The 21,291-nt window shown below is 37.8% G+C and overlaps 1 protein-coding gene across 1 annotated transcript; it reads left to right on the top strand.

Moving 5' to 3' along the window:
• Window positions 1–1,149: 1,149 nt before the first annotated feature.
• On the top strand, window positions 1,150–20,719 carry CAPRIN1 (cell cycle associated protein 1). The gene is made up of 17 exons (XM_026034674.1): window positions 1,150–1,208; window positions 2,207–2,293; window positions 3,975–4,213; window positions 4,331–4,413; window positions 6,519–6,656; window positions 7,377–7,429; window positions 7,516–7,602; window positions 10,063–10,218; window positions 11,098–11,206; window positions 11,683–11,744; window positions 12,390–12,500; window positions 13,056–13,205; window positions 13,344–13,494; window positions 13,924–14,118; window positions 15,172–15,272; window positions 15,498–15,561; window positions 16,911–20,719. Exons 1-17 carry the CDS (start codon window positions 1,173–1,175, stop codon window positions 16,973–16,975), a joined length of 1,887 nt encoding a protein of 628 aa, XP_025890459.1. The 5' UTR covers window positions 1,150–1,172; the 3' UTR covers window positions 16,976–20,719.
• Window positions 20,720–21,291: the final 572 nt, after the last annotated feature.

Here is a 21,291-nt window from a genome sequence, read left to right as displayed (position 1 = left end):
TTGACATAGTCAAAGATACCGTAGTTACGTGTTAAATCTAACCTGTGAAATTTTCCAAGAAAGAAAACCGTTTTGACCCTTCGTGACATATCAAAAAGACTAATTCTGTTAAAGTGTTCATTTCAACATTTCCAAAATACATGAAGCTTTTCTGATCGAGTCTTGAGATGGGCTATAGAGGTTGAGTTAGCTTTAGGAAAGAGAAAAAAAAAAAAAAAAAAAAAATCCCCAAAAATATTTTAACTGAAGTATTTTTTACAATCAAAAAAAAAAAAAAAAGTGATTCTCATTGCCTTCACTTTAATGGTTTGATTTTATATGAAAATATGGTCAAGGTCTATCATCTGTAGAAGTGTTGAAAATGTAATGTTTGATTTTTAGGTCTGTTATCCTTAAGGGCTTTAGAAAGTAAGTAAAGCCTATAAAATCTGTTGCACTTTAAATACACATTAAATCTGTTGCTACTTTAGGCAAGTTTACCTGTTTTTTGCTAATATTAGTGTTTTTTACAGTTATGTAAGAAAACAGATTAGAAAACTGGTTCAGCTAAAAGCTAACCTAATTATTTCTCTTTTCATGGGGAGAAAAAATATCTGAGTGCTTTCCAGTGAGAAATGTTAGAGCTATTCGTATGAATTGTGTTGGTAGGCATTCTTGCACAAAAGATCAGAAACTATTCAATTTATTTATGATAACTGATATATACAAAGAATTGCGATCTTGAATCTCATTAGCAGTGACAGAGTGTGATTCTAGGCTTGTTTTTGGTTTTGTAGTGGTGTAGTGATAGTGACCTCTTACTCAGAACTGCGTTTAACTCTCTGCCATTGGGACTAAAGTAAATGCATGTTGAGATTGCGGTCCCCGTTAGGCTAAATGTGTGTTTTCTTGTAATTTTAATGTATGTGAAGATATATTATGGTAGTAGTCAAACTAAACAAGATGAGAATATATGTCTCTTGCAGAAGCATTTTTGATCTAGAAGTTTCCTCTGATACTATTTTTACTTGAATATTGTATGTTTTTGTAGTATAGTACAGTATTTATTATGATGTCACGGCTCATAATTTCATGAGACAAGACAAAAGAGAGCAGTAACTAGGTTTCATTTTTATATCAACTTCCTTTTTTCTTTTTTCTTTCAGAGCAAACTTGATGATTACCAGGAACGAATGAATAAGGGAGAACGTCTGAATCAAGATCAACTGGTAAAAACAAAAAACAAAATTATTATCCAGATCTGTGTTCATGGATCTTTACTTCTCTTTTTTAAAACGCCTTTTTTTTTTTTTTTTTTTTTTTTTTTTTTTTTTTTTTTTTTTTTTTTTTTTTTTTTTTTTTTTTTTTTTTTTTTTTTTTTTTTTTAATAGAGTTTTGATTTGCCCTCAGTTCCTTATTTTCTGGAACATCTCTGTTGTTAATAAGAAGCTGGGAATAAGTAGAGGATTTTTTGTGATATTTTGTTAATGCTTACTGAGATTAGTGCGTAAGTCGGTTGCAGTGAAAATCTGCGTGTATTGTAACCTAGTACATCTGAAAAAAATGATATCTCTGAGATTTTTCTGGACATTTCTCAGAAAATATGTCTAGGGAGAACTGAAGGAGCTTAGTCGCCTTGTGGCTACTTTTAAATATCATGTAGCCTAATTAAAGAGGTGGCTTAGTCCAAGTTCTAAAGAGTTCTATAAATAAGACATATCCATGTGAATATCACAGCCATCAGTGCAGCAGATGTGACACTATAGATATGTTGGCTGTAGTGCATATATAGTCTCCTTGTCGAGACTGTTTTCTTAAAGGTATATTATTGTAAGGGTTGATTCAACAGCTGTTTTTCCAATTATGAAGCAAATATAAATTCATTTGTATTGGAACTTCAGAGACTTTTACCAGTTTGGAAATAGCATTTTATTGATGATTTTCAACTAAAGAGCTAAGAAAAAAATGTATCCTTCGACCATAGCTACTTCCCTGGGATCGTGAAAAAATACTTGGGAGAACAGACACCTTAGTGATATGGAAGTCTCATCTGTGCAGTATTTTGGCCAATGAAAATCAATATTTGAGGCATCCTTGTGGCAGCTTCATTAAGGGGTGGTTGTCTTTACTGCTGTCTTGCTTAGAAACAAAATATGTAGGAAGTTGCTTGTTGAAAGTATATAATGTGTTCTGTTTGTGATATGTTGCTTTTTCTTCTCTTTTAAAGGATGCAGTGTCAAAGTATCAGGAAGTGACAAATAATCTGGAGTTTGCTAAAGAGCTGCAGAGGAGTTTTATGGCTCTGAGCCAAGATGTAAGTAAAGAGCAAATGGTCCGGTGGGTCAGCAGCTGCAATAGGAGCACTTAAGCTTCAAACTGTCTTTCACTAATGCTTGGTAATGCACTGTAGCTTCTTTACAGAAGCTGAAGTGATCGTGATGTCTTGTGTGTTTGGCTTCTTTTTTTTTTTTTTTTTAACCCCTCTCCCCAAAAGATTTTTTTGAAGACTTCATAAAGACTTAGTAACAAAACCAATGTATTTTGGCAAAGCATAGCTCTTGAAACAATTTGATTGTGAAACAGGGCTGTCGTGCAGTATTCTTTAATGCCAGTAATATAACTTTATTTTGAAAAAAAGGAGGTATTTCACAGTCTTATTCATAGGATGCTGAAGGTTTTTATTTCTTTTTACAAGTATAGAGCATCAAGTCTCAGCGACTATATGTAGTATAGTCATTTTCTCAAGATTTGGTTGTCCTATATCTTGCAAGCAGTATGGAATATGTTTCAAAATTCGTAATTCCCATAGGTATGTTAACTGATTACGGTAAACCAGGATTTTTTTTTGCTTTCTTGTTTCCTCAAGAATGTAAAATAATTATGTAATCAAAAATAGATTCTAAAATTGTAATAGGCAATTCCATTTACATGAGCAGTTTTTGTGTGTGTGTGTGTGTAATTGCACACGCAAAGCTTTAAGCAGGCTTCAAGCAAAACAAGGCACGGTAGACCACTGCACTTACGTTTCATGAAGAATGAAGACGGGGGCAAGCTGAAAGCTCAACTGTGCCAAAGAATTGGAGAATTCTAAATTTGGGAATATTACACAGTTAAGGGATTCTGGAAAGAAATGTAATTTCAGTGGAATTCCTTGTGTAGTGAATACTAGTACAGCAGGCTGGTCTAACAAGTGTATTTAGTTTGTGAACAGACTATGTGGTAATTCTAAGGGCACAAGTAACAAGCTTTTTTCGTGATTCAGTTATAAATTTATATGCCTGTAAGCCATTTCTTTGCTTGTCTTGCATTAGGGTTCCACATGTTATGGATAATTAGTCACCAAGAACTTTTTTCTTCTCAAGAAAAGTTTGTTCTGAAATTTAATAACTCTGGTCAGCCAGTTTGGCTGACCAGGACTACAGGACTAACAAATCAACCGTCTGCTTTCAAACTTCCTTGCAACTTTCCCTAATCAGAGTTACCTCTCTTGATCTGAATATCTAGTCTTTTGTTTAAAAACAAAAATAAAATATGTGGTTTCAGAGAGAGAGCATTACTGTCACAAGTTAGGTCTGTTTGAAAAGATTAAAATATTCTGTAGTTACAAAGTGAGGAAGCTGTATTTTGGGTGTTATATACTTGGATTAAGAAAAAGATTATAAGAAATGACATGCGGGTTTAGACCTGTGGGACTGAATTACTTGTCAGTCATGCAAAGAAATACAGGCTTCTAGTAAGAATATGATCAAGATCCAACGTATTTGGAGATCTGCGGCTAGGACTCTAAAATTTGTCTTATTTGTAGGCGTTTGACTTTGTTTAAAAGGTATTCTTATCTAGCAACTTACTCTGCTCTAATGCTACAGTGATAATTTTCAGTTCAACAGCAACATACTTTTCTAGTTAACAATAAAAGATATTTCAAGCCTAATGTTTCTCCTACTAAACTCACCCAAGGCAAAGCAATTTAAAGTTCGTTTTTTCGTTTTGAGCAGATCCAGAAAACAATAAAAAAGACAGCTCGCAGGGAGCAATTGATGCGAGAAGAAGCTGAGCAGAAACGTTTAAAGACTGTGCTAGAATTACAGTTTATTTTGGACAAGTTGGGTGATGATGAAGTACGCAGTGACTTGAAACAAGGAACAAATGGGGTACCGGTACTGACAGAGGAGGAGCTGACAACGCTGGATGAATTTTACAAGCTAGTTTATCCTGAAAGAGACATGAACATGAGGTAGACCTACAGTAAAGTATTTTATAATTTCCAATCTGTTAATGGCATTTTGTCCCATTATCATTTAAAGATTCAGTAAGAAATCTGTTATACTCTTATTTTTTGTTTGCTTTTAAGGTTGAATGAGCAATATGAGCAAGCATCTGTTCACCTGTGGGACTTACTGGAGGGGAAGGAAAAACCTGTTTGTGGAACAACCTGTAAGTACATTGTTTGTGTTAAGACACAAGATGTAGAATTTGTGTTAGAACTAAATTGCAATATCTGACATCAAAGGATTTGGACTGTTAAATATATCCGTGTGGCTTTTTAGAGGAGCTACTTTGTTTTGGACCTTATCTGGACTGTGCCAATTGCTTATGAAGTGTAAACCTACTGCACTGTGCAGTTGTTACTTACATGAGTTTGTTTCTGCTATTTCAGCAGTATTTTGCTGCTCTTGGTGCTCGGTAGCAATTCTTTGTTCTCTGGAAATCTTTTCCTCCTGTGCCTGGATGGGGAGCTTTGTCAGGAGCAGGAACCAATATGTGAACTGACATGGCCTTATTTAGTGAAATGTTCTGCTGCCTTGTATGCTCCCAGCTTAACAAAAGGGAAAAAAAAAAGCCAAAGGGGGGAGGGCATTCTATTACCCTATTCTAAAGTAGAATAAATTTTAGTCCTCTTAAAATTGTAGTTATTTTATTGTATGCTGAAAAATCTACTTTGGATGTAAGTGGAGCAGAATTGTGTCGGGCAAGGAACTTAATATTTTTCTGTGATGATATAGCTGTTTCTGAAATCAAACAAGCCAATATTTATGAGATTGCAGGATGCTATCAAACTAAAATGTAAGTAAAGGCTAAATCATCATGTCTTACTGCAAATATAGCTTATCCTAAGGGTGTGTTTTTGAACTGTGGGGATTTTTAAATCTCCGTTTGGAAACATACAAAGTTTTAAGGAAGGTTGTCTCTTTGTCTCATTTATTTATTCATTCTTAAGGTCAAGTAGGTAACAGCTTTCTTAGTTTTTAATTTGTTTGTGGCAGTGTAGTATTGGATGTCAAAAGACGTTCTTATTTTCTTTGAAAGTGAGGTGATAAGTAATAGCTGTAGTGCTGAGTTACTTAGGAGTCATAAAGAGAGGATTGTACTATAATGTGGCCTTAATGGTAATAAGAATTTTATTGTGACAGAATAGGAATCGCCATTTTATTTTTATATTCTGTTGAAATGAAAATTATGGGGAGGCACCAGATTAGTACCTGTTATTTAATGTTCATTTTACAAGAGCTCGGGTGAGTCTCAAATGGTTGTGATGTTAGGTCACATTTTGTAGACTGTCATTACTGAGAACAAGGAGAGAGGCACCACGAATGTTTGAAGAGCTGGAGGGAAGGTACGGGGGCAGCTTTCAAGAAAAAGATGATATGTGCTCCTTAGGGAGCCAGTCATTCTGTTGCTTGACAATGTTGCCCTGAATGTGTGTCTAAATTGCAAGATGAGCTTTTAGTGATGATGTTGGCAGCCATTATAGGTTTCCTTTGTCCTGTAACTGGAGATTAATTTTACTGTTATTTCTGTGCACTTTTGTGCATGTCTATTGATGCAAATAATGAGCATCATCACTTGCCAAATGTGGATTATGAATCTTCATTTTCAGTCTGTGTTATTTTTTTTTGTTGGCCCTGCTGCGTGGCCAGTGTGGCTGCATTCAGCTGTGGCCAACATTCACCTGAGACACGCAATGCAGGTTCATGCTTGTTTCACTTACAAAGCCTGTTTGACACCACTTACCTTAGCGGGGAGAAGCCCACAGAGATGCTGCTTTTGTAAATTTGTTTATTCTGATGCAGTTAACCTGTAAGGATTTAATTTACTGGAAGCTTTATTATTATTTATTTTCTTAAGGCATTATGTAGATTACAAAGAAACTCAGTTACAGTCAAAACTTTAGCTTTATAAACTTTACAAACTCAAAAATGAGCAATAGGTTTTTTTTTTCTTTTTTTTGGAAATAGTAGTGACAAAAGCATAGTGATTAAACTGGTAATCTTTACCCCACTTTGAGGTGTTTTGCAGATTTGCAGAACAATACTATGTATTGTTGTTATTGTCCTTGCCCTTCAGATTTTTCTGATCCAAGGTTGTATTTTACAATCTGATAATATAGATGATACTTCTGAAAGAGTAATGTCCGTGATCAGCTCAGGACAACAACAGCTAACCAGCAAATGGGTAATAAAATGTGGGATATTTGGAGGGGAAAGAAAAAGATAGTTAGAATTGAGTGTTCATTAATCTTAAATTACGTGTTTTCTCAGATAAAACTCTAAAGGAGATGGTTGAACGTATTCTTCAAACAAGTTACTTTGATAGCACCCACAACCACCAGAATGGATTGTGTGAGGAAGAAGAGACAGCACCCACACCTGCAGTGGAAGATCCTGTAGCAGAAGCTGGTAAACTGGATGAAGATCTGTTACAATTTATCTACAGTTTGTGGGCTTGTGCTGGTCCTGACTTCTGGTTCATCAGATTGATTAATCTGTAATGCAATTTTAAGTGCCAAAAAACATATCTCCAAATTATTGACATGTAGAGCTTTACATGTCCATTTATTAAAAAAAAAAAAAAAAATTGGTTTATGTTTAGTATCTAAAATTAACAAAGATAAAAGTTCTTATCGTTCTGATCACGTGAAGCTTTTTGCTTTGCAGTGGATCCATCACAGTTAATCATTTGTTAGGAGGGAAGAGTTATTTGCAACATCCTTGAAGAAACTTGACAGTATAGAAGCAAACTCTTTCTGCTCAATTTTCCTCTTCAGAATTAAGTGGTTTTTTTTTTTTTTTGAAGTTTGTCAGAAGGCAAATTCTTCCTTACTGTATAGTAAGCTTCCAATAATAGGTATTAATGTCACTAAGAGTAAATATATATTTGTTTAATCATATACCTAGTTGTACTTCTAGTACAGGCACTTAGACTCACTGTCCATAATACTATTCCTGATGTTTTTGATAAAGCAATAACTACAATACTATAGCAATAACTACTTCAAAATGGACCCTGTTTCTTCAGAATTCAGCTTCTACTGGGAGAGGATATTTTTATCTGATACCTCTGTATCTTTTAGGTCTGTAACAGGCTTGTTTGCTGAAAATGCTCTGTTTCTCTTACAGAACCTGATCCGGCAGAAGAATTTACTGAACCAACTGAAGTTGAATCAACTGAGGTATTAGTCACTGGAAAGATTGTCACTTTACACAGTTTTAATGCTACATACTTTTACTTTCATTCCCTTTCTTATTTTTATTTTAGTATGTAAACAGACAATTCATGGCAGAGACTCAGTTCAGCAGTAGTGAGAAGGAACAGGTAGATGAGTGGACAGTTGAAACGGTTGAGGTAAGATCTTGTGCACTGCAGGTAAAATTGCAATCCCTGTTTCCACTGAATCATGGCAGGTTTTAGTGTTGTGCTCTCTCCCTCTCCCCCCCCAGTCCTTCTTTATTTTATATCCATATATTTAAATAGGCTTGGGTATGACCACTCATTCTGCAGTTATGTATTCAGCTCAGGTGCAGCTAAAATGAGTGTGCAGGATGGCTAGGTTTGTAGAGAGCTTATATTGTACAACTGTGCCTTGAAGGAATAATGTTTTTGGAGATTTAAGCCAGAACAAACAAAATCCCAAACCACTTTGCAGATAGAGGACTTAAATTGAGCTATGCAGTTGAGAGAGCACAACATGGTTGTGCATTTATTCAGTTCCATGGAGAGACTGCTGAAAATCTGTCTTTTCAACTCATCTCCACTTGGACCTGCATATACACAAAATTCTCTAATTCTCTCTTAAGATATACCCAAATGTTCTTCTCATCTTTTTGCTTTTAAGAAGTAGTGTTCTTAGGTTAAGTAATGATCCTTACATGTAAGTCATCTCTGTAGCTTTTTTCATGAAGTAGATTGAGTTAAAAGATGGAAACAGAACCTGTTTATTGGCAACTTAATAAGTGCAAGTTTAACCATTTTTTTGTTTATCCTAACATCGTGATTAGACTCTTTCTAAGTATCTGTTAGAGGTAGCAAGACTAAAGGAATAGACCCTAAACGATTTCCTTCAACATAAAAGAGAGGTTTGAAAAAGACACTAAAATATGAAGCATCATACGAGGTATATAACGGTATAGGAGTTGAGTAGCTGCTGGTTTTACCTGTAAAATTTTATCTACTCCTCTGGCTCACTTTTGCTTTCTTCTTGTTTTATAGCTTTATGCTACCAAAGGGCTCCATGTATGTGCTGTAAACCAATGTATCTCAAAAAGGACTTTTTGTGCTTGCAGTGCTTTCTTATTTAATTTGATAATGGTGCATAATTAGCTGTTTGGGGACTGTGTAATAAAGAAAAGCAGTTGGTCGTGCTTGTTTTCCACTGCTGGCAGCCCTAGGATATACTTCATGGGAATTCTCAGGAGAACTTCTCTTCAGGCAGCTAGTAGTTGTGCATGGAATCTGTAAGAGGAATGTAGGTACAGCTAGGGGAAACCTAGCTGTGAAAGGGAATGTTATGCTGTGAAAGGGAAAACCCACTTCAGATGGGCAGCTGCTGAATGGTTAGGAGGGATTTCAAGTTTACAGACCTGTCATCATTTGTTGTGGCTGCTGTACTGTCTCCAGGTTCTACAGTGTTAATTAGAAACCAAATATTTTATGTAAGTTTATTTTGAACTTTCAAGTGTGAGTGTGCTAGATAACGTCCTATGTAACTGTAAGTTCAAGGGTTTTGTGTTTTTGGGGAAGATTATTAACAAATTGTAGTCTTCAGAGTATTTAGAATGCTTTCTGGCAGTAGAGAAACTGTAGGCAGGTTATTAACAATGATTTTGTTCTTAAAAGTCAGGGAATATGAATGCAATATGAAAATGGCATTTCTGCATTATGGATGCTGCCTAAAGAGCAGAACAGGAATGTCCAAGTGCTGCTGCTTCTGCACCTCAGCAGTCCTGCCAACTGTCTGTGTTTTCAAACAACTTGATGCCATGTGTTTGCAGAGTTTCTGTTCAGCTTTCCTTGTTACTCTGTTACCTTTGAGGTTGTATGTGAAAGCATCCTGCTGTGACTTACCTTCTGGGCCAGTGCTGGAGTATGTCTTGTTAACTCTGTCTGCCTTTCTGCATATAATGAAGTCCTTGCCATTGTTCAGTCTCTTAGAGCTTCCTTGACACCATGAGCTGTGTCTCTGTACCTTGACTATATATCATTTATTTTTTCTGCTATGATTTGAGAATCTTTTCCCCTCCCAAACAGCCCTGCTTGCTATTCTCCAAAAGCAGGTGGGGTTAGCATAAGTCAAATCAAATGTGGCCAAGGAGAATTAGGATTTTAGAAGTTGAGAGTGATGCACAAATCCATACTGCACTTGCATCTTACAAAAAAACATTGCAAACAAGAGACCATTCTCCACACTTGGATCTTCCTGAAACTTGAAATTTGCAAATGTAGACAATGCAAGGCAAACAAATTCTGCTTTAAAAAAATCCTCTTAATATTGAAATTAAGAAAAAAAAAATAGTCACCACTGTTCCTACTGGAGAATAATTAGCAGGAAAGCAAGTATATTGCTAAATAAATCTAGACTAAACTTTCTGATCCTGTGAAGTGTCCAGACCATTAACTGGGCATACTGAGGTGACTGTGGGAGCATCGTTTTTTTCAGGAATACTGTAATGATTACATACTTAATGAAATGGACTATGGATTATGAATTATCATAAATTACAAAAACTTAGTCGTTTTATCTCTGCTCTGTGCAATGTTTGGTGAAGCTCGAACTGAGATTTAAGTCAACTGCATCTTTCTTACTAGGTTGTAAATTCGCTCCAGCAACAGACACAAGCAACATCTCCTCCAGTTCCTGAACCTCACACGCTCACTACTGTGGCTCAGGCAGACCCTCTGGTTAGAAGACAGCGAGTGCAGGACCTTATGGCACAGATGCAGGGCCCATATAACTTCATGCAGGTATGATGGACTCACTGCTGCTATCAAGATGGAAGCAATAGACAAAATAGTATTTTCTGTCTGTCAGTTGTAATCTAAAGAGCCTGCTACTTGCTATTTTAAATAAGCAGAAATCCTTAAAACCTTAGAGCCAAGATGTTGTTCAAAGTCCCAAATTCATGCTGCTATGAAAGTGCGCTTCAAACGTTACTGACGTTAGTTTTTTTTTTGTAGTAATTGAGAAGGCAGAAAATTGTGGACCAGTAGATGCTGTAGCCTATCCCACTTACTGAGACCAACTGTAAAATACCCCTTTCTTTAAGCTGGTTTTATGCTTTCTAGAAGACTTTTATAGCATAAAATTTGAAGAGATCCTCTTGGGTTGCTTCTCAGAAGTTTTCCAAACAAAAGAGTTTGCGGAGGTTTCTAGCAACTCAGCTTCCAAAATTAGAAGAACTGGAAATTGGGAAATAACTGGATGCACGAGGAGAAAAACAAAACTTTCTCATCCACAAAAAAGAGTAATCAAAGAAGGTAGTTCAGAGTGAGGCAAATATTTATTACATTCCTTCTTTTCTTTTTCTGCTAATATGTTGACTTTAGTCACACTAGCTACAAAGTGAAAATGCTAATTTGGAATGAAGAATGAAGAACAGATTATCTTTTCTTCTGTCTGACCCTTAAAACCTACCTCTAGTTAAATTTTTCAGTTAAAACTGTATTTGTGGACAGTTTTCACTGTGCTTAGCTATCTATATGACTTTTTTTTAACGTTTTGATTTAAAGTCATCAATAAAACCATATTGTATAATTTTACACTTGCTTTACTGCGACCTGATTATAGGCTGAAAATCATTATTTTTCAAGTGCAGTAAACTGGATCTTTATCTAATTTTTTAGGATTCTATGCTGGAGTTTGAGAACCAAGCACTTGATCCTGCCATTGTATCTGCACAGCCCATGAATCCAGCTCAGAATTTGGACATGCCACAGATGGTTTGCCCTCCAGGTTTGTAGTGGTAAATGCTGACAGTTTTGAGGAGGCTTGCAAATCATCCATAAGAAATGCTTCAATTACTGTTGTATAGCAAATGGATTGTCACAGATGATGATACAGAAATGTTAAAGTGCATTTTTCATGACATGCACTTGTACTTTAGAGAGATACTATTTATAGACCCATGATTCTAATTTGCATTTGTGTTTTCCTTAGAAGTTTCAACTCAGTTTTTTTTTAAATCACTAAACTATATATCTTTTCTTAAACTTGTTTTCTGAAATAGCTAAATTATGTTGAATAATTTAGAAAAAAAATACTGAAGAGATACCTGCTGCTTTGTATGTAACTCTTTGATGCTAGAGGGGCTAATCACTTTTATGATGATGAGTTCATGATGATCATTGTCAAATAGCATTGCCATCTTATTTAATATTCTTTAAAAGGCTTTATTTGACTACATAATAAGTAAAATTACTTTACTTTAGTTCATGCCGAGTCGAGACTTGCCCAGCCCAATCAAGTTCCTGTGCAACCAGAAGCTACACAGGTAACATATTTAATATTTTGCCTTTTTAATTGACTTGAGTCTTGCATAATATAATAGGATTTGATTCCTGGGTTCGAGAAGATTAAAGAAAATAATGAGTTCCTGATTTGGGATAGTGGGTTTTTTTTTCTTCTTGTTGTTGGTTTTTTTTTTTTTTTTTTTTTCTCCCCTCTCTTTTATGTCTCTTGAGCATTGTTACTGCATAAAATAAAGCTTGTGTTTGTGTTTAGTAGCGCTTAGGAAACAGTGCAAATTTTCTGTAATGGAGGCTTATCAAGTATTGCCCATTTTGAAAAACGGAGACTCAGTGCTGAACTCTTGAGTTTTTTGAGAAAACTGCATTTAGAATTAGAGGCCTTTTCAACCTGAGGGCACAAGCACTGAACTATCTCTGCTATTACTTTTAAATGTTTAAAGAGGTGATTTGAGCATTCCCAGCACTGATGATCCGTTTCCTTTTAAAGTCCCCCGCAGTGCAAAGTTCTGGACTTCATTGGCTTAAGTTCTCACTGGATGCTGCGCAAGGGAGTTTATTGTCTTTTTAACTAGAGAGGGTCATTCATTCCTGGCTTCTCTGATACTGCTTTCCAAGCTCTGTGTGAGCCTCACCTCAGTTTTTGTGGGCCTGGGGGTTTATTTTGGCAGGTTCCCTTGGTTTCCTCTACAAGTGAGGGATATACAGCCTCCCAACCCATGTACCAGCCCTCCCACACGACGGAGCAGCGGCCACAGAAAGAGTCAATTGACCAGATTCAGGCAAGTCAGATTTCAAGGGGTTGGGTGGGCAGGACGCTCCTTACAGGTGTGATTATATGTTAGTATATGGCTATTTTGAAAGCAAAACCTCATAATAATTACCTGTCAGGAGGGCCTGTTCCATTAAGTTTAAAATTTTGAGTCACCCTCTTGGAGTAAATCCTTCATAGTAGGATCTTTAACTTACTCAATTTTCTACTAGATTATATCAAGTGTTTAGTTAGAAGTAACAAGCCAGCTTTGGCTCATGAGGTGTTGCTGTTCAGAGCAGCGTTGGGCACTGTTGTTGACACTGGCTGGGATGAGTTAGTTTATTTTATTTCCCCCTTCACTTTTTTTTCTAGTTGTGTTTTAAGGGAATGGGGGAGAAGACTGCTAGGATTCTCCTCTCCCATTTTCCTGTTGTCAGTGAGGCTGTTCAGCTGAAGTAGAAAATGTTCATTTGTTGAGGTGAATTCAGGCCTCATCTGTAACTTTAGTTAAAGTGAAATTCTGATGCTTTCAATACTATTCAGAAGCTGCTAAAATAATATTCTCTTCATTTTTAATTATTAGGCTTCAATGTCACTGAATGCAGATCAGACCCCATCATCATCATCGCTTCCAACTGCAACCCAGCCCCAGGTGTTCCAGGCTGGATCTAGCAAACCTTTGCATAGCAGCGGAATCAACGTTAATGCAGCTCCATTCCAGTCCATGCAAACAGTGAGTAGAAAATACTTAACACTGAATCCATTTATTTGGGTCTTTTTATTTATTTATTTTATTTGTATTTTTTTTTCGCTGTTGCAACATATGAATCAGCCACATAAATACATAAAATACTCTGTTCATTTCTTCCAGGTATTCAATATGAATGCACCTGTTCCTCCTGTCAATGAGCCAGAAACCCTTAAGCAACAAAGTCAGTACCAGGCCAGTTATAACCAGAGTTTCTCCAGCCAGTCTCACCAAGTAGAACAATCAGATCTCCAGCAAGAACAGCTCCAAACAGGTACATTTATTTTAGGTAAAACTCAAAGGAAGGTAATTTCGGTAGAGTAGATAATCAGGTCTGTGAAGTTCTAGAGGCTGAAGCAAAGCATGTCACACCTCCTCAGATATTCTGACCTTGCCAGATTTTTCCTCTAGATGATGCAAACTTTTTTGCTTCATTTTGCACCCAAATATTCTGTCTTGCTTTGAGTATCCTGCAGAGGGTGAAATTTAGTATATATCTGTACAACTACTTAGAAAAAAAATTGCCCTTACTTCAGTTGATGATTAATTCTAGAGATTATCTATCTCTTGGAAAGCGTTTATTGATGTGTTTGGTGATGATTAAAAGCTTCGAATGCTGAATGAGAGGAGAGCAAATGTGAGAACACTAAACAGAAACTCAGGTTTTCATACTGTGGTTTTTTCCCCCCTCCTTCCATACTAGTGGTTGGTACTTACCATGGTTCCCCGGACCAGAGCCATCAAGTGGCAGGGAACCACCAGCAGCCTCCACAGCAGAATACTGGATTTCCACGTAACAGTCAGCCTTACTACAACAGTCGGGGAGTGTCTCGTGGTGGATCTCGTGGGGCTCGAGGCTTAATGAACGGTTACAGGGGACCGGCAAATGGGTTTAGAGGTAAACGTTCAGCTGACATTCTTGTCTGACCTCTCACTTTTCTCTTTCCAGAAAGCTAGTATCAAGATATCAAATGATAAACTCACTTACTCTTACTAGAGTAGTGTGTCTGAAAGCTATTTTAACTTGTCGTGATGATAATTGCATTTGCTTTAGCTTAAGCAGTTTAAATGCTTGTTTAGATAGCCTAGCTAAATTGCCATTATTTCCCTGTTGTATGATAAAGGCTTATTGATAGGTTTATTAAGTATCTAGATGCTACTGAGGATAGAAATAAATAAGAAATATGCAACTGAACACTTAACAACTATGAAGTGATTAATTCAGTTGCAAGTTGATGTTTCAAGAGTTTAATTTCCAGTTATAGGTAGTATATTTGTGTATTTTATATATGAGCTGCAAATTTCCTTCTATTGAGAGGGGATTGAATAAAGTAAAAATAAGGAAACAAAAATCTTTTCTGGAACTTAATGGGGCAGAGGAATAATGCTGCAGTCCTGCATAAACACAAGGAACATTCGTCATTCTGGTGTTACAGAAATGGCTGGGTTGTGTATGCTAAATCAGGGAAGATGTGCTATTTTCTACACAAATATTCTAGGGTTAGACTAATAAACATACCATTGTAATATTCTCTTATTTTGTAATATTCTCTCATTTTTAGAGAGTGGAGGAAAAACCCATACAATAAAAAATAGATTTGTTGTATTAGCAAATGTGAAAAAAGTGCCTTGCAGGTTCCAGCGATTACTGTGATCCTGGATCTAAATATATTATGCTTAGCTCTGGATTGAATGTCATTTAAACCTCAAATTCTGAGAGAAACGTATGGAATTGTTGTTTCCTTCCAATTTTATTAGTCTCTGTCTTGTTCCTCACATTAGTGTTAGCACAGATATTGCAAATATTTGCTTGACCTCCAACTAAGCAGTACTTACTAGAAGTTTCTTACTTAGATTTAGGTACAAAGTCCATTGTGGCCTTTTCTTTATATGATAGCTTAACTTAGCAGGTTGTCATTTCCAAGTGGAAGATTTGTATCTTGTTCCTTAGGAGGATATGATGGCTACCGTCCTTCCTTTTCCAACACTCCAAACAGTGGTTACACGCAGCCGCAGTTTAATGCTCCTCGGGATTACTCCAACTACCAGCGGGTAAGATGCTGCTCCACCCTGGCAGTCTAGGAATGGGATTAAAAAGTAGATACCAGCAGAACTTTCTCTGATTAGCTTCAAATAATAAAATATTGTATGTTGACAATAGAGGTTTTATCAGTGCAGATCATTTTAAAAGCTCTTTATTCCAGTTGGTGGCTTCTTGAAATACAAGGAATTGGTCAGGCCATACGTTGAAGCATTTTTTTGATTCCTGTGTTTCAGGATGGCTATCAGCAGAATTTCAAGCGTGGCTCTGGACAAAGTGGACCTCGGGGAGCTCCACGAGGTAACTTAAGAATAAATTACCTTTCTCTTATCTTGAGAGTTCGCCTGGCTGTTGAGCAGGGGATGGGCCTGGGCGACCTGCTGAGGTCCCTTCCAACTTGATTTAGTCAGTGAATTTCTGATGGAAGTTTATTTGACTGTTGAGTGAGGAATTCCTTGAAGAGAAGTGAAGTTTGAAGTGTCACAATTATTCTTATAGCAGAAGTGTTTAGTTGTTTTTTGTTTTGTTTTTAAAGGAAAGCCTTAGTGTTGGTGAGTGGGTGTTTTTTGTTTGTTTTGGGTTATTATTTGTTTGTTTTGGATGAAGTTTATCATGACTTAATGATCTTCTCAGCACTGTTGTCAGGTCAGACTTGCTTATAAAGCTGTCATCCGGCTTTGCTGTTTTATTCTGTTTCAGTAAAGATCTGCTGTGGAGGTCTCTCTTGATCTAACGATACAGAACTCTCCTACTTGGCTCATCTGTTACTAGAGCCTCTACATTTGTTATTACTTCTGGCATGCAGAGATATCTTTTCTAGTTCCGTGTTGGTGTTTGCCATTTGTTTGTCCAAGGAAAAATAAAGCCGGCATGGGATGAAGCCGTGAACTCCTAAACTTTCTAAATTTGAGTTCTCAGCTCTACTTCATAGTTCTGTTTTAGTAGACTATTGGTGTTCAGTCTGTCTTTTGTCTTGCAGAGACAGTTTCTTGCCAGTCTTTAGTTGCCACCCCCTAGAATTGCCAGGAAGGACAGCTTGGGGCTTTACGACACCCCTCAGGGTCCTTTGTCCTTCACTGGGTCCTGTGTTCTGTATTCAGTGCAGTGTTAGGCTGTGGTGAAGCTGTGTGTTACAGAAAGCACCTAAAGCATGTTACTCTATAAGGAGTAAGTCCCGAGGCTCATTGCCAGTGAACAGCAGGTAAAAACCTAGTTAAAAGGTGGCTTGACGTGAGAGGTTTTCACCAGGTGACCTACTTGTCCTGTATTTTAAGAACGTGCTTAAGCTACAGGTAGTCTTTTAAGGAAGAATAAAATGGAAGCAGAACAAGGATTAGCTAGCTCAGAGAGTTTACATTTAAGTATTGCCTTATGCCAATTATTGCCTTATATTATTGTAAAACTTTTTATTCTGCTGCTATTAATTACAACTTTGTGGGGGGGGGAGGTTAAAGAGAATTCAGAAATGACTAAAAAGTATCAAGGCGGATTACAGTTGAATTTTGGTTTGAACAAGGCTTTTTGTTTTGAACCCTGCATTAATAGCCTTGGTACACTCAATGCACACCTGGGAGTCCTTCCCCAGGTGGCGAGGAGGAAAAAAAAGAGACTTTGTGCTGACTTCATCTTTGTTTTTGTATTTTCCCTAGGCCGTGGAGGGCCCCCAAGACCAAACAGAGGGATGCCTCAGATGAATGCTCAGCAAGTGAATTAAACAAATTCACAGGATGACATGAAACGCCAAAAACACACTGGCCAGTGTACTATACATGTTACCAGAAGAGTTATTATCTATTTGTTCTCCCTTACAGGAAGTTTGTTGTAAAGGGACTATTTTCATTACCCATAATGACAGGACTACAGTTGCCAGCTTCATATTACCTGGATATGGAAAGAAATGAAACGACGTTTACTCTGCATGTTCTGTCCTAAGCATCATTTTGAGCCTTGCACATGAGATTCAGATTCCTCACCCTTGCTAAGAGTAAAGCAAAGAAAAAAAAAAGAAAAAAGAAAAAAAAAAAAAGGCAATTTTCAGGGTGATCCCATCTCCATGGTTAACTGAAGTGGCAGGAAAAAGCAAAGACTCACTTCTGACATTTAAGTGATGCAACAATTTTGGATAAAAACTACAAATTCATAAAGATTTTCTTTGGTGGCAGTTGACTGCATTTAATGTTCCCGTGACAACAGGATAGAAAAAGTGAAGTGTGGCTTGGTAGAGCAACTGCATTTCAGCTTTTTCTTGTTGAATTAAAGCACTGAACAGAGAAAGATGTGTAGTGGTGCATATGCCCCTAAGTAGACAACTAGGCCCATAGCTGGGTTTTGGTAATCAGGAATCTGGCTACAGCGCTCCCTGTGTCCTGTGGCTAGGGATAGAAAAGCGCTTGCATAACTGCTGCTCTAGTTGTATGAATTTAGAAACAACGAGAACAACAACAAAGCTTTGATTTGGCACTTCAACAAAATTTTGCAACGAATATGAGAGAGAATCTGGACAGCCACTGTGTATTTGATGTGAAGTATTCAGATTTCTCTTTGGAACACATATAAATTTCTTTGATAGCAATGACTTTTGTAAGGATTGGTACTCTCTTATCATTCCTTATGACCTGCACATTGTCTGTCACTAATACTTGACCTTGCTGTATTATCACCTAAATAACTGATGCCGGTACTGATGGAAATCTCTAATGGATAATCATAACACTTTTGGTCACATGTCCTCTTGTCTTTCCTGCAGTCTTGAAGGTTTTAAGAAATCTCAAAATGCCCGCTGCTGCTGCCCTTTTAATTGCTCTCTTTTGAAAAGCACCAGTATGTGTTTGAATTGATTTCCCCTTTTAAGGGAAATGACAGCCAGCAGTTACAGTTCTAATGGTATAAGCAAGACAAATAAAACATGTTTGTAAAAATTGTATCCTGGAACACTGGTTTTCAACGACTGAAACAAATTTAATGTAATGTGTGACATGTGAGGCTTCCCTTCCCCCCCTCCCCCCAACAGAATAGACTTAAGCCCTCTTGCTCTCTTTCTAACTTCAGTCTTACAGCTGTGACTTGTTCTGGGAAGCCTTTTTCTTTATGGACACTTTCCTTTTCATCAAGGCAGCAATGTATAGAAGAATTAGCATAAGACTAGGAGCTGGAAAATACCAAGTCTTCTTTGAGTTTTACTGCATACTTCTTGTATCCTCTTTGGAAAATCACCTGTGCCTACCTTTTGCGCACATGCACTCTCTCTGCAGGGGGGAGAATATGTTGATAGCTGCCTCCATAGAGGTGTTGGTCCTTCCTCCGCGTTCTGTAGCACGTGCAAGTGCTGTGTGTTAAGTATCGCTCAGCCAACGATTCCTACCTGTGGAAAGGTCCCATGAAGGAACAGCTACGACTTGTTTGACTGTCATAGATAAAACTGAGGATTGTTTTCGTGCAGAAAGTCATTTCTACTTTGTATCACAACTGAACTTTCAGAACTTTTAGGCAGATTTTTTTTTGACTTTGTTGTAAAATAATTTGAAACTCCATATAAAGGGTCATTGTGTTTTGACATGTTGTGTGTGTGAAGAGCACAAATGAGAAATCTGTGTTTACTGAGAGAAGTCGTAAGCTTGTGAAGACGATATTACACACCAGACACCTGGAAGCGATGCTGATGGCTAGGAGCAGCAGTCGTAGTGGAGGCCTAGAGGCATTCCTTGCCAGTATGATGATAGAAGTAATGATACAAGTTTCAGTTCTGCAGCTCTGTGACTTTTCTAGGAAGCTACTAATGAGATAATAGTACTAACTGCTTTTTTTTTTTAAAAAAAAAGTGGAAAAATAAATAGACAAGCTTTTCTTAGGGTTGAACTCATACAGAAAAAGTGATTATTTTTTCCCCCTTCCATCAGATAACTTGTAAATGGTTAGTAGAACACAAGCAATTCAGCTTTTTCCATTGCGTACCAAATGCTTTTTCAATAGCTTGTTCTAGTTTCACAGTAAACTTGCAGCATACTGAATTAGAGACCACCTTAAGGATGAGAACATTCCCCTTTAGGGCTGTCTTTAAGCATAACTTAAATGTGTTGATGAAATGTAGGTAGTTGTGAGGCCTCTACTTTGAGGTGTAGGTTTTTCTTGTATGGAAATGGTCTTGAGCGTAGCTGTTCTCTGTATGCTGATAGAGATGTGTTATAATAACCATAGAACAAGTAATTTGGACATGGTTAATTAGGGAATATGCTCAGACTCCTTTAGTCTCAGTAAATGCAGCTAATAGTGTGCTGAAAAGCTGCCTTGGATCACAGTGTGGCGCATGGATCTGTTCAGGGGATCTGTGTGTCAGTTAGGGGTTAATTGCACCTATCCATAGTCTTCTGGTAGAGCTTCCCCCGCTGCAGTGCAGATGCAGAAGAGGTTTTGGAGAGTTACAATTAGATAGAAAGTGGTGAGAACTTAAGAGCTCTTTGGTATCTACCTCCCCGCCCCAGCTTAGCTCTACATGTGAGTCGCATCTAGATTGCGAGCACTTCCACCCACCATTCCTTCCAAGAGACCTAATTTTGAAGAGCGAGTGCTAAACGTGCGCGACCATCGAGAGGCAGAAAGGCAGTTCTGGGCTGGCTTTGTTGTAGAGCCTGTGCTGTCTGCCAGCACGAACTGCGTTCAGTCTAGGGAGCTGTCGGAGCTGATGCCCGTGGTTGGGGAGAGGGGACGAGCATAACGGAGCGCTGTTCCTGAGCCTCTATGTAGACACATCACTTGCACACCTTCTGTTTGGTGTTTTTATTGATTCCTCTGTGAATCAGTCTCCTAGGAATGTAACAGACCAGTCATGACTGGCTTCTGCATATACAGCTACTATGAGGAGAGGGTGGTTTTATTCATTTGTTTTTGTGTTTTAATTTCCCCTGGAGCTTGTCTTTAATATTGCTAGGCTGTGATAACATATGGTAGTGTGCGTTTGAGAACCAACTTTCAGCTTCAGTGTCCTATTTCCTTTTGTCTGTAATACAGTAATTCTTGAGTAAATCAGTTATGAATACTGTAGAGCCTTTCTATGTTTCTGTTTAAAGTTACTCTGTCTGGGAAACTCAGATTCTTCCTAGATATCCCACAACTTAATTTAATTCAAGAATCATGAACTTCAGTCTCTCACCTAATGTCTATTTTGTCCTGCGTTTTTACGTTTTTACTTAGATGTTTTTCTTGTGTACTGGCTCTCTTAAGAAATGTTCACCAGTACAGCTCTTGGATTTCACTATAAAGTGTTTTCGACTTGTTATCTGCTGTTTTCTTTCCAAGAAACTGCCTTGTGTACAGCAATTTCTAGAACACTGTACTATCCTGACTAGCTGTGAGAGGGGGTCTTGACTTGTTAGCCGATAATGTATTCTGGTGGCATTTCTAGCTTTTCATGACCTTAAAAGCTTACCCTCTTAACATGTCCTGTCTATCTTATTTGCCAGATAGGCAGACTGTGTGGCTAGTTTAGAGGTCACCTTCACCCTTGTTGTCTTTGGAGAAGGGGCATGAGGTCCAACTCCCCCCTCTCCTCCAAATGACCTTGGGAAGGGTGTGGGAATGGCTCTTGCCCTGCACAGATGCCCTTTAGCCCTGGAAGATAAATGATGCTGAGAAGGCAGCAGCTTCATGCAGTTACTTTAGCAAGCAGGGCAAAAGCTCTGGGATTCAGCAGAATAAAATACAAAACCCATTGGTCAGAAAAATCTTGGTCTTCCTCTTCTTTATTCAAAGTTCTGGCACTATCTGAGCTAAGTAGCTGAGTGTTCTTACCTCTTCTTTGTAAGAATGGTTCTGAGTAGTTGTGTGAGGTTTAGGGGTTTGGGGTCAGTACCAGGGATGGAATAGAGCTCTGGTCACTTCTCTGCCCCCATGGCCTGTAGATGGAGGGTCCTGGCCAGCCCCATTAGTGAGGCTCTTGGAATCACGTCTTGGAAAACCCTGTACTGCTCCGTGCTCCGCTGCACATGTGAAGCCGTTCTTGGAGAAGGTGTGTGCACTGTATCCGAGCGGGTACTT

Source organism: Nothoprocta perdicaria, unplaced genomic scaffold (assembly GCF_003342845.1).
Source record: "Nothoprocta perdicaria isolate Ctin4 unplaced genomic scaffold, notPer1 scaffold_15, whole genome shotgun sequence".
NCBI lineage: Eukaryota > Metazoa > Chordata > Aves > Tinamiformes > Tinamidae > Nothoprocta > Nothoprocta perdicaria.
This window is presented reverse-complemented; position numbering and strand designations above follow the sequence as displayed.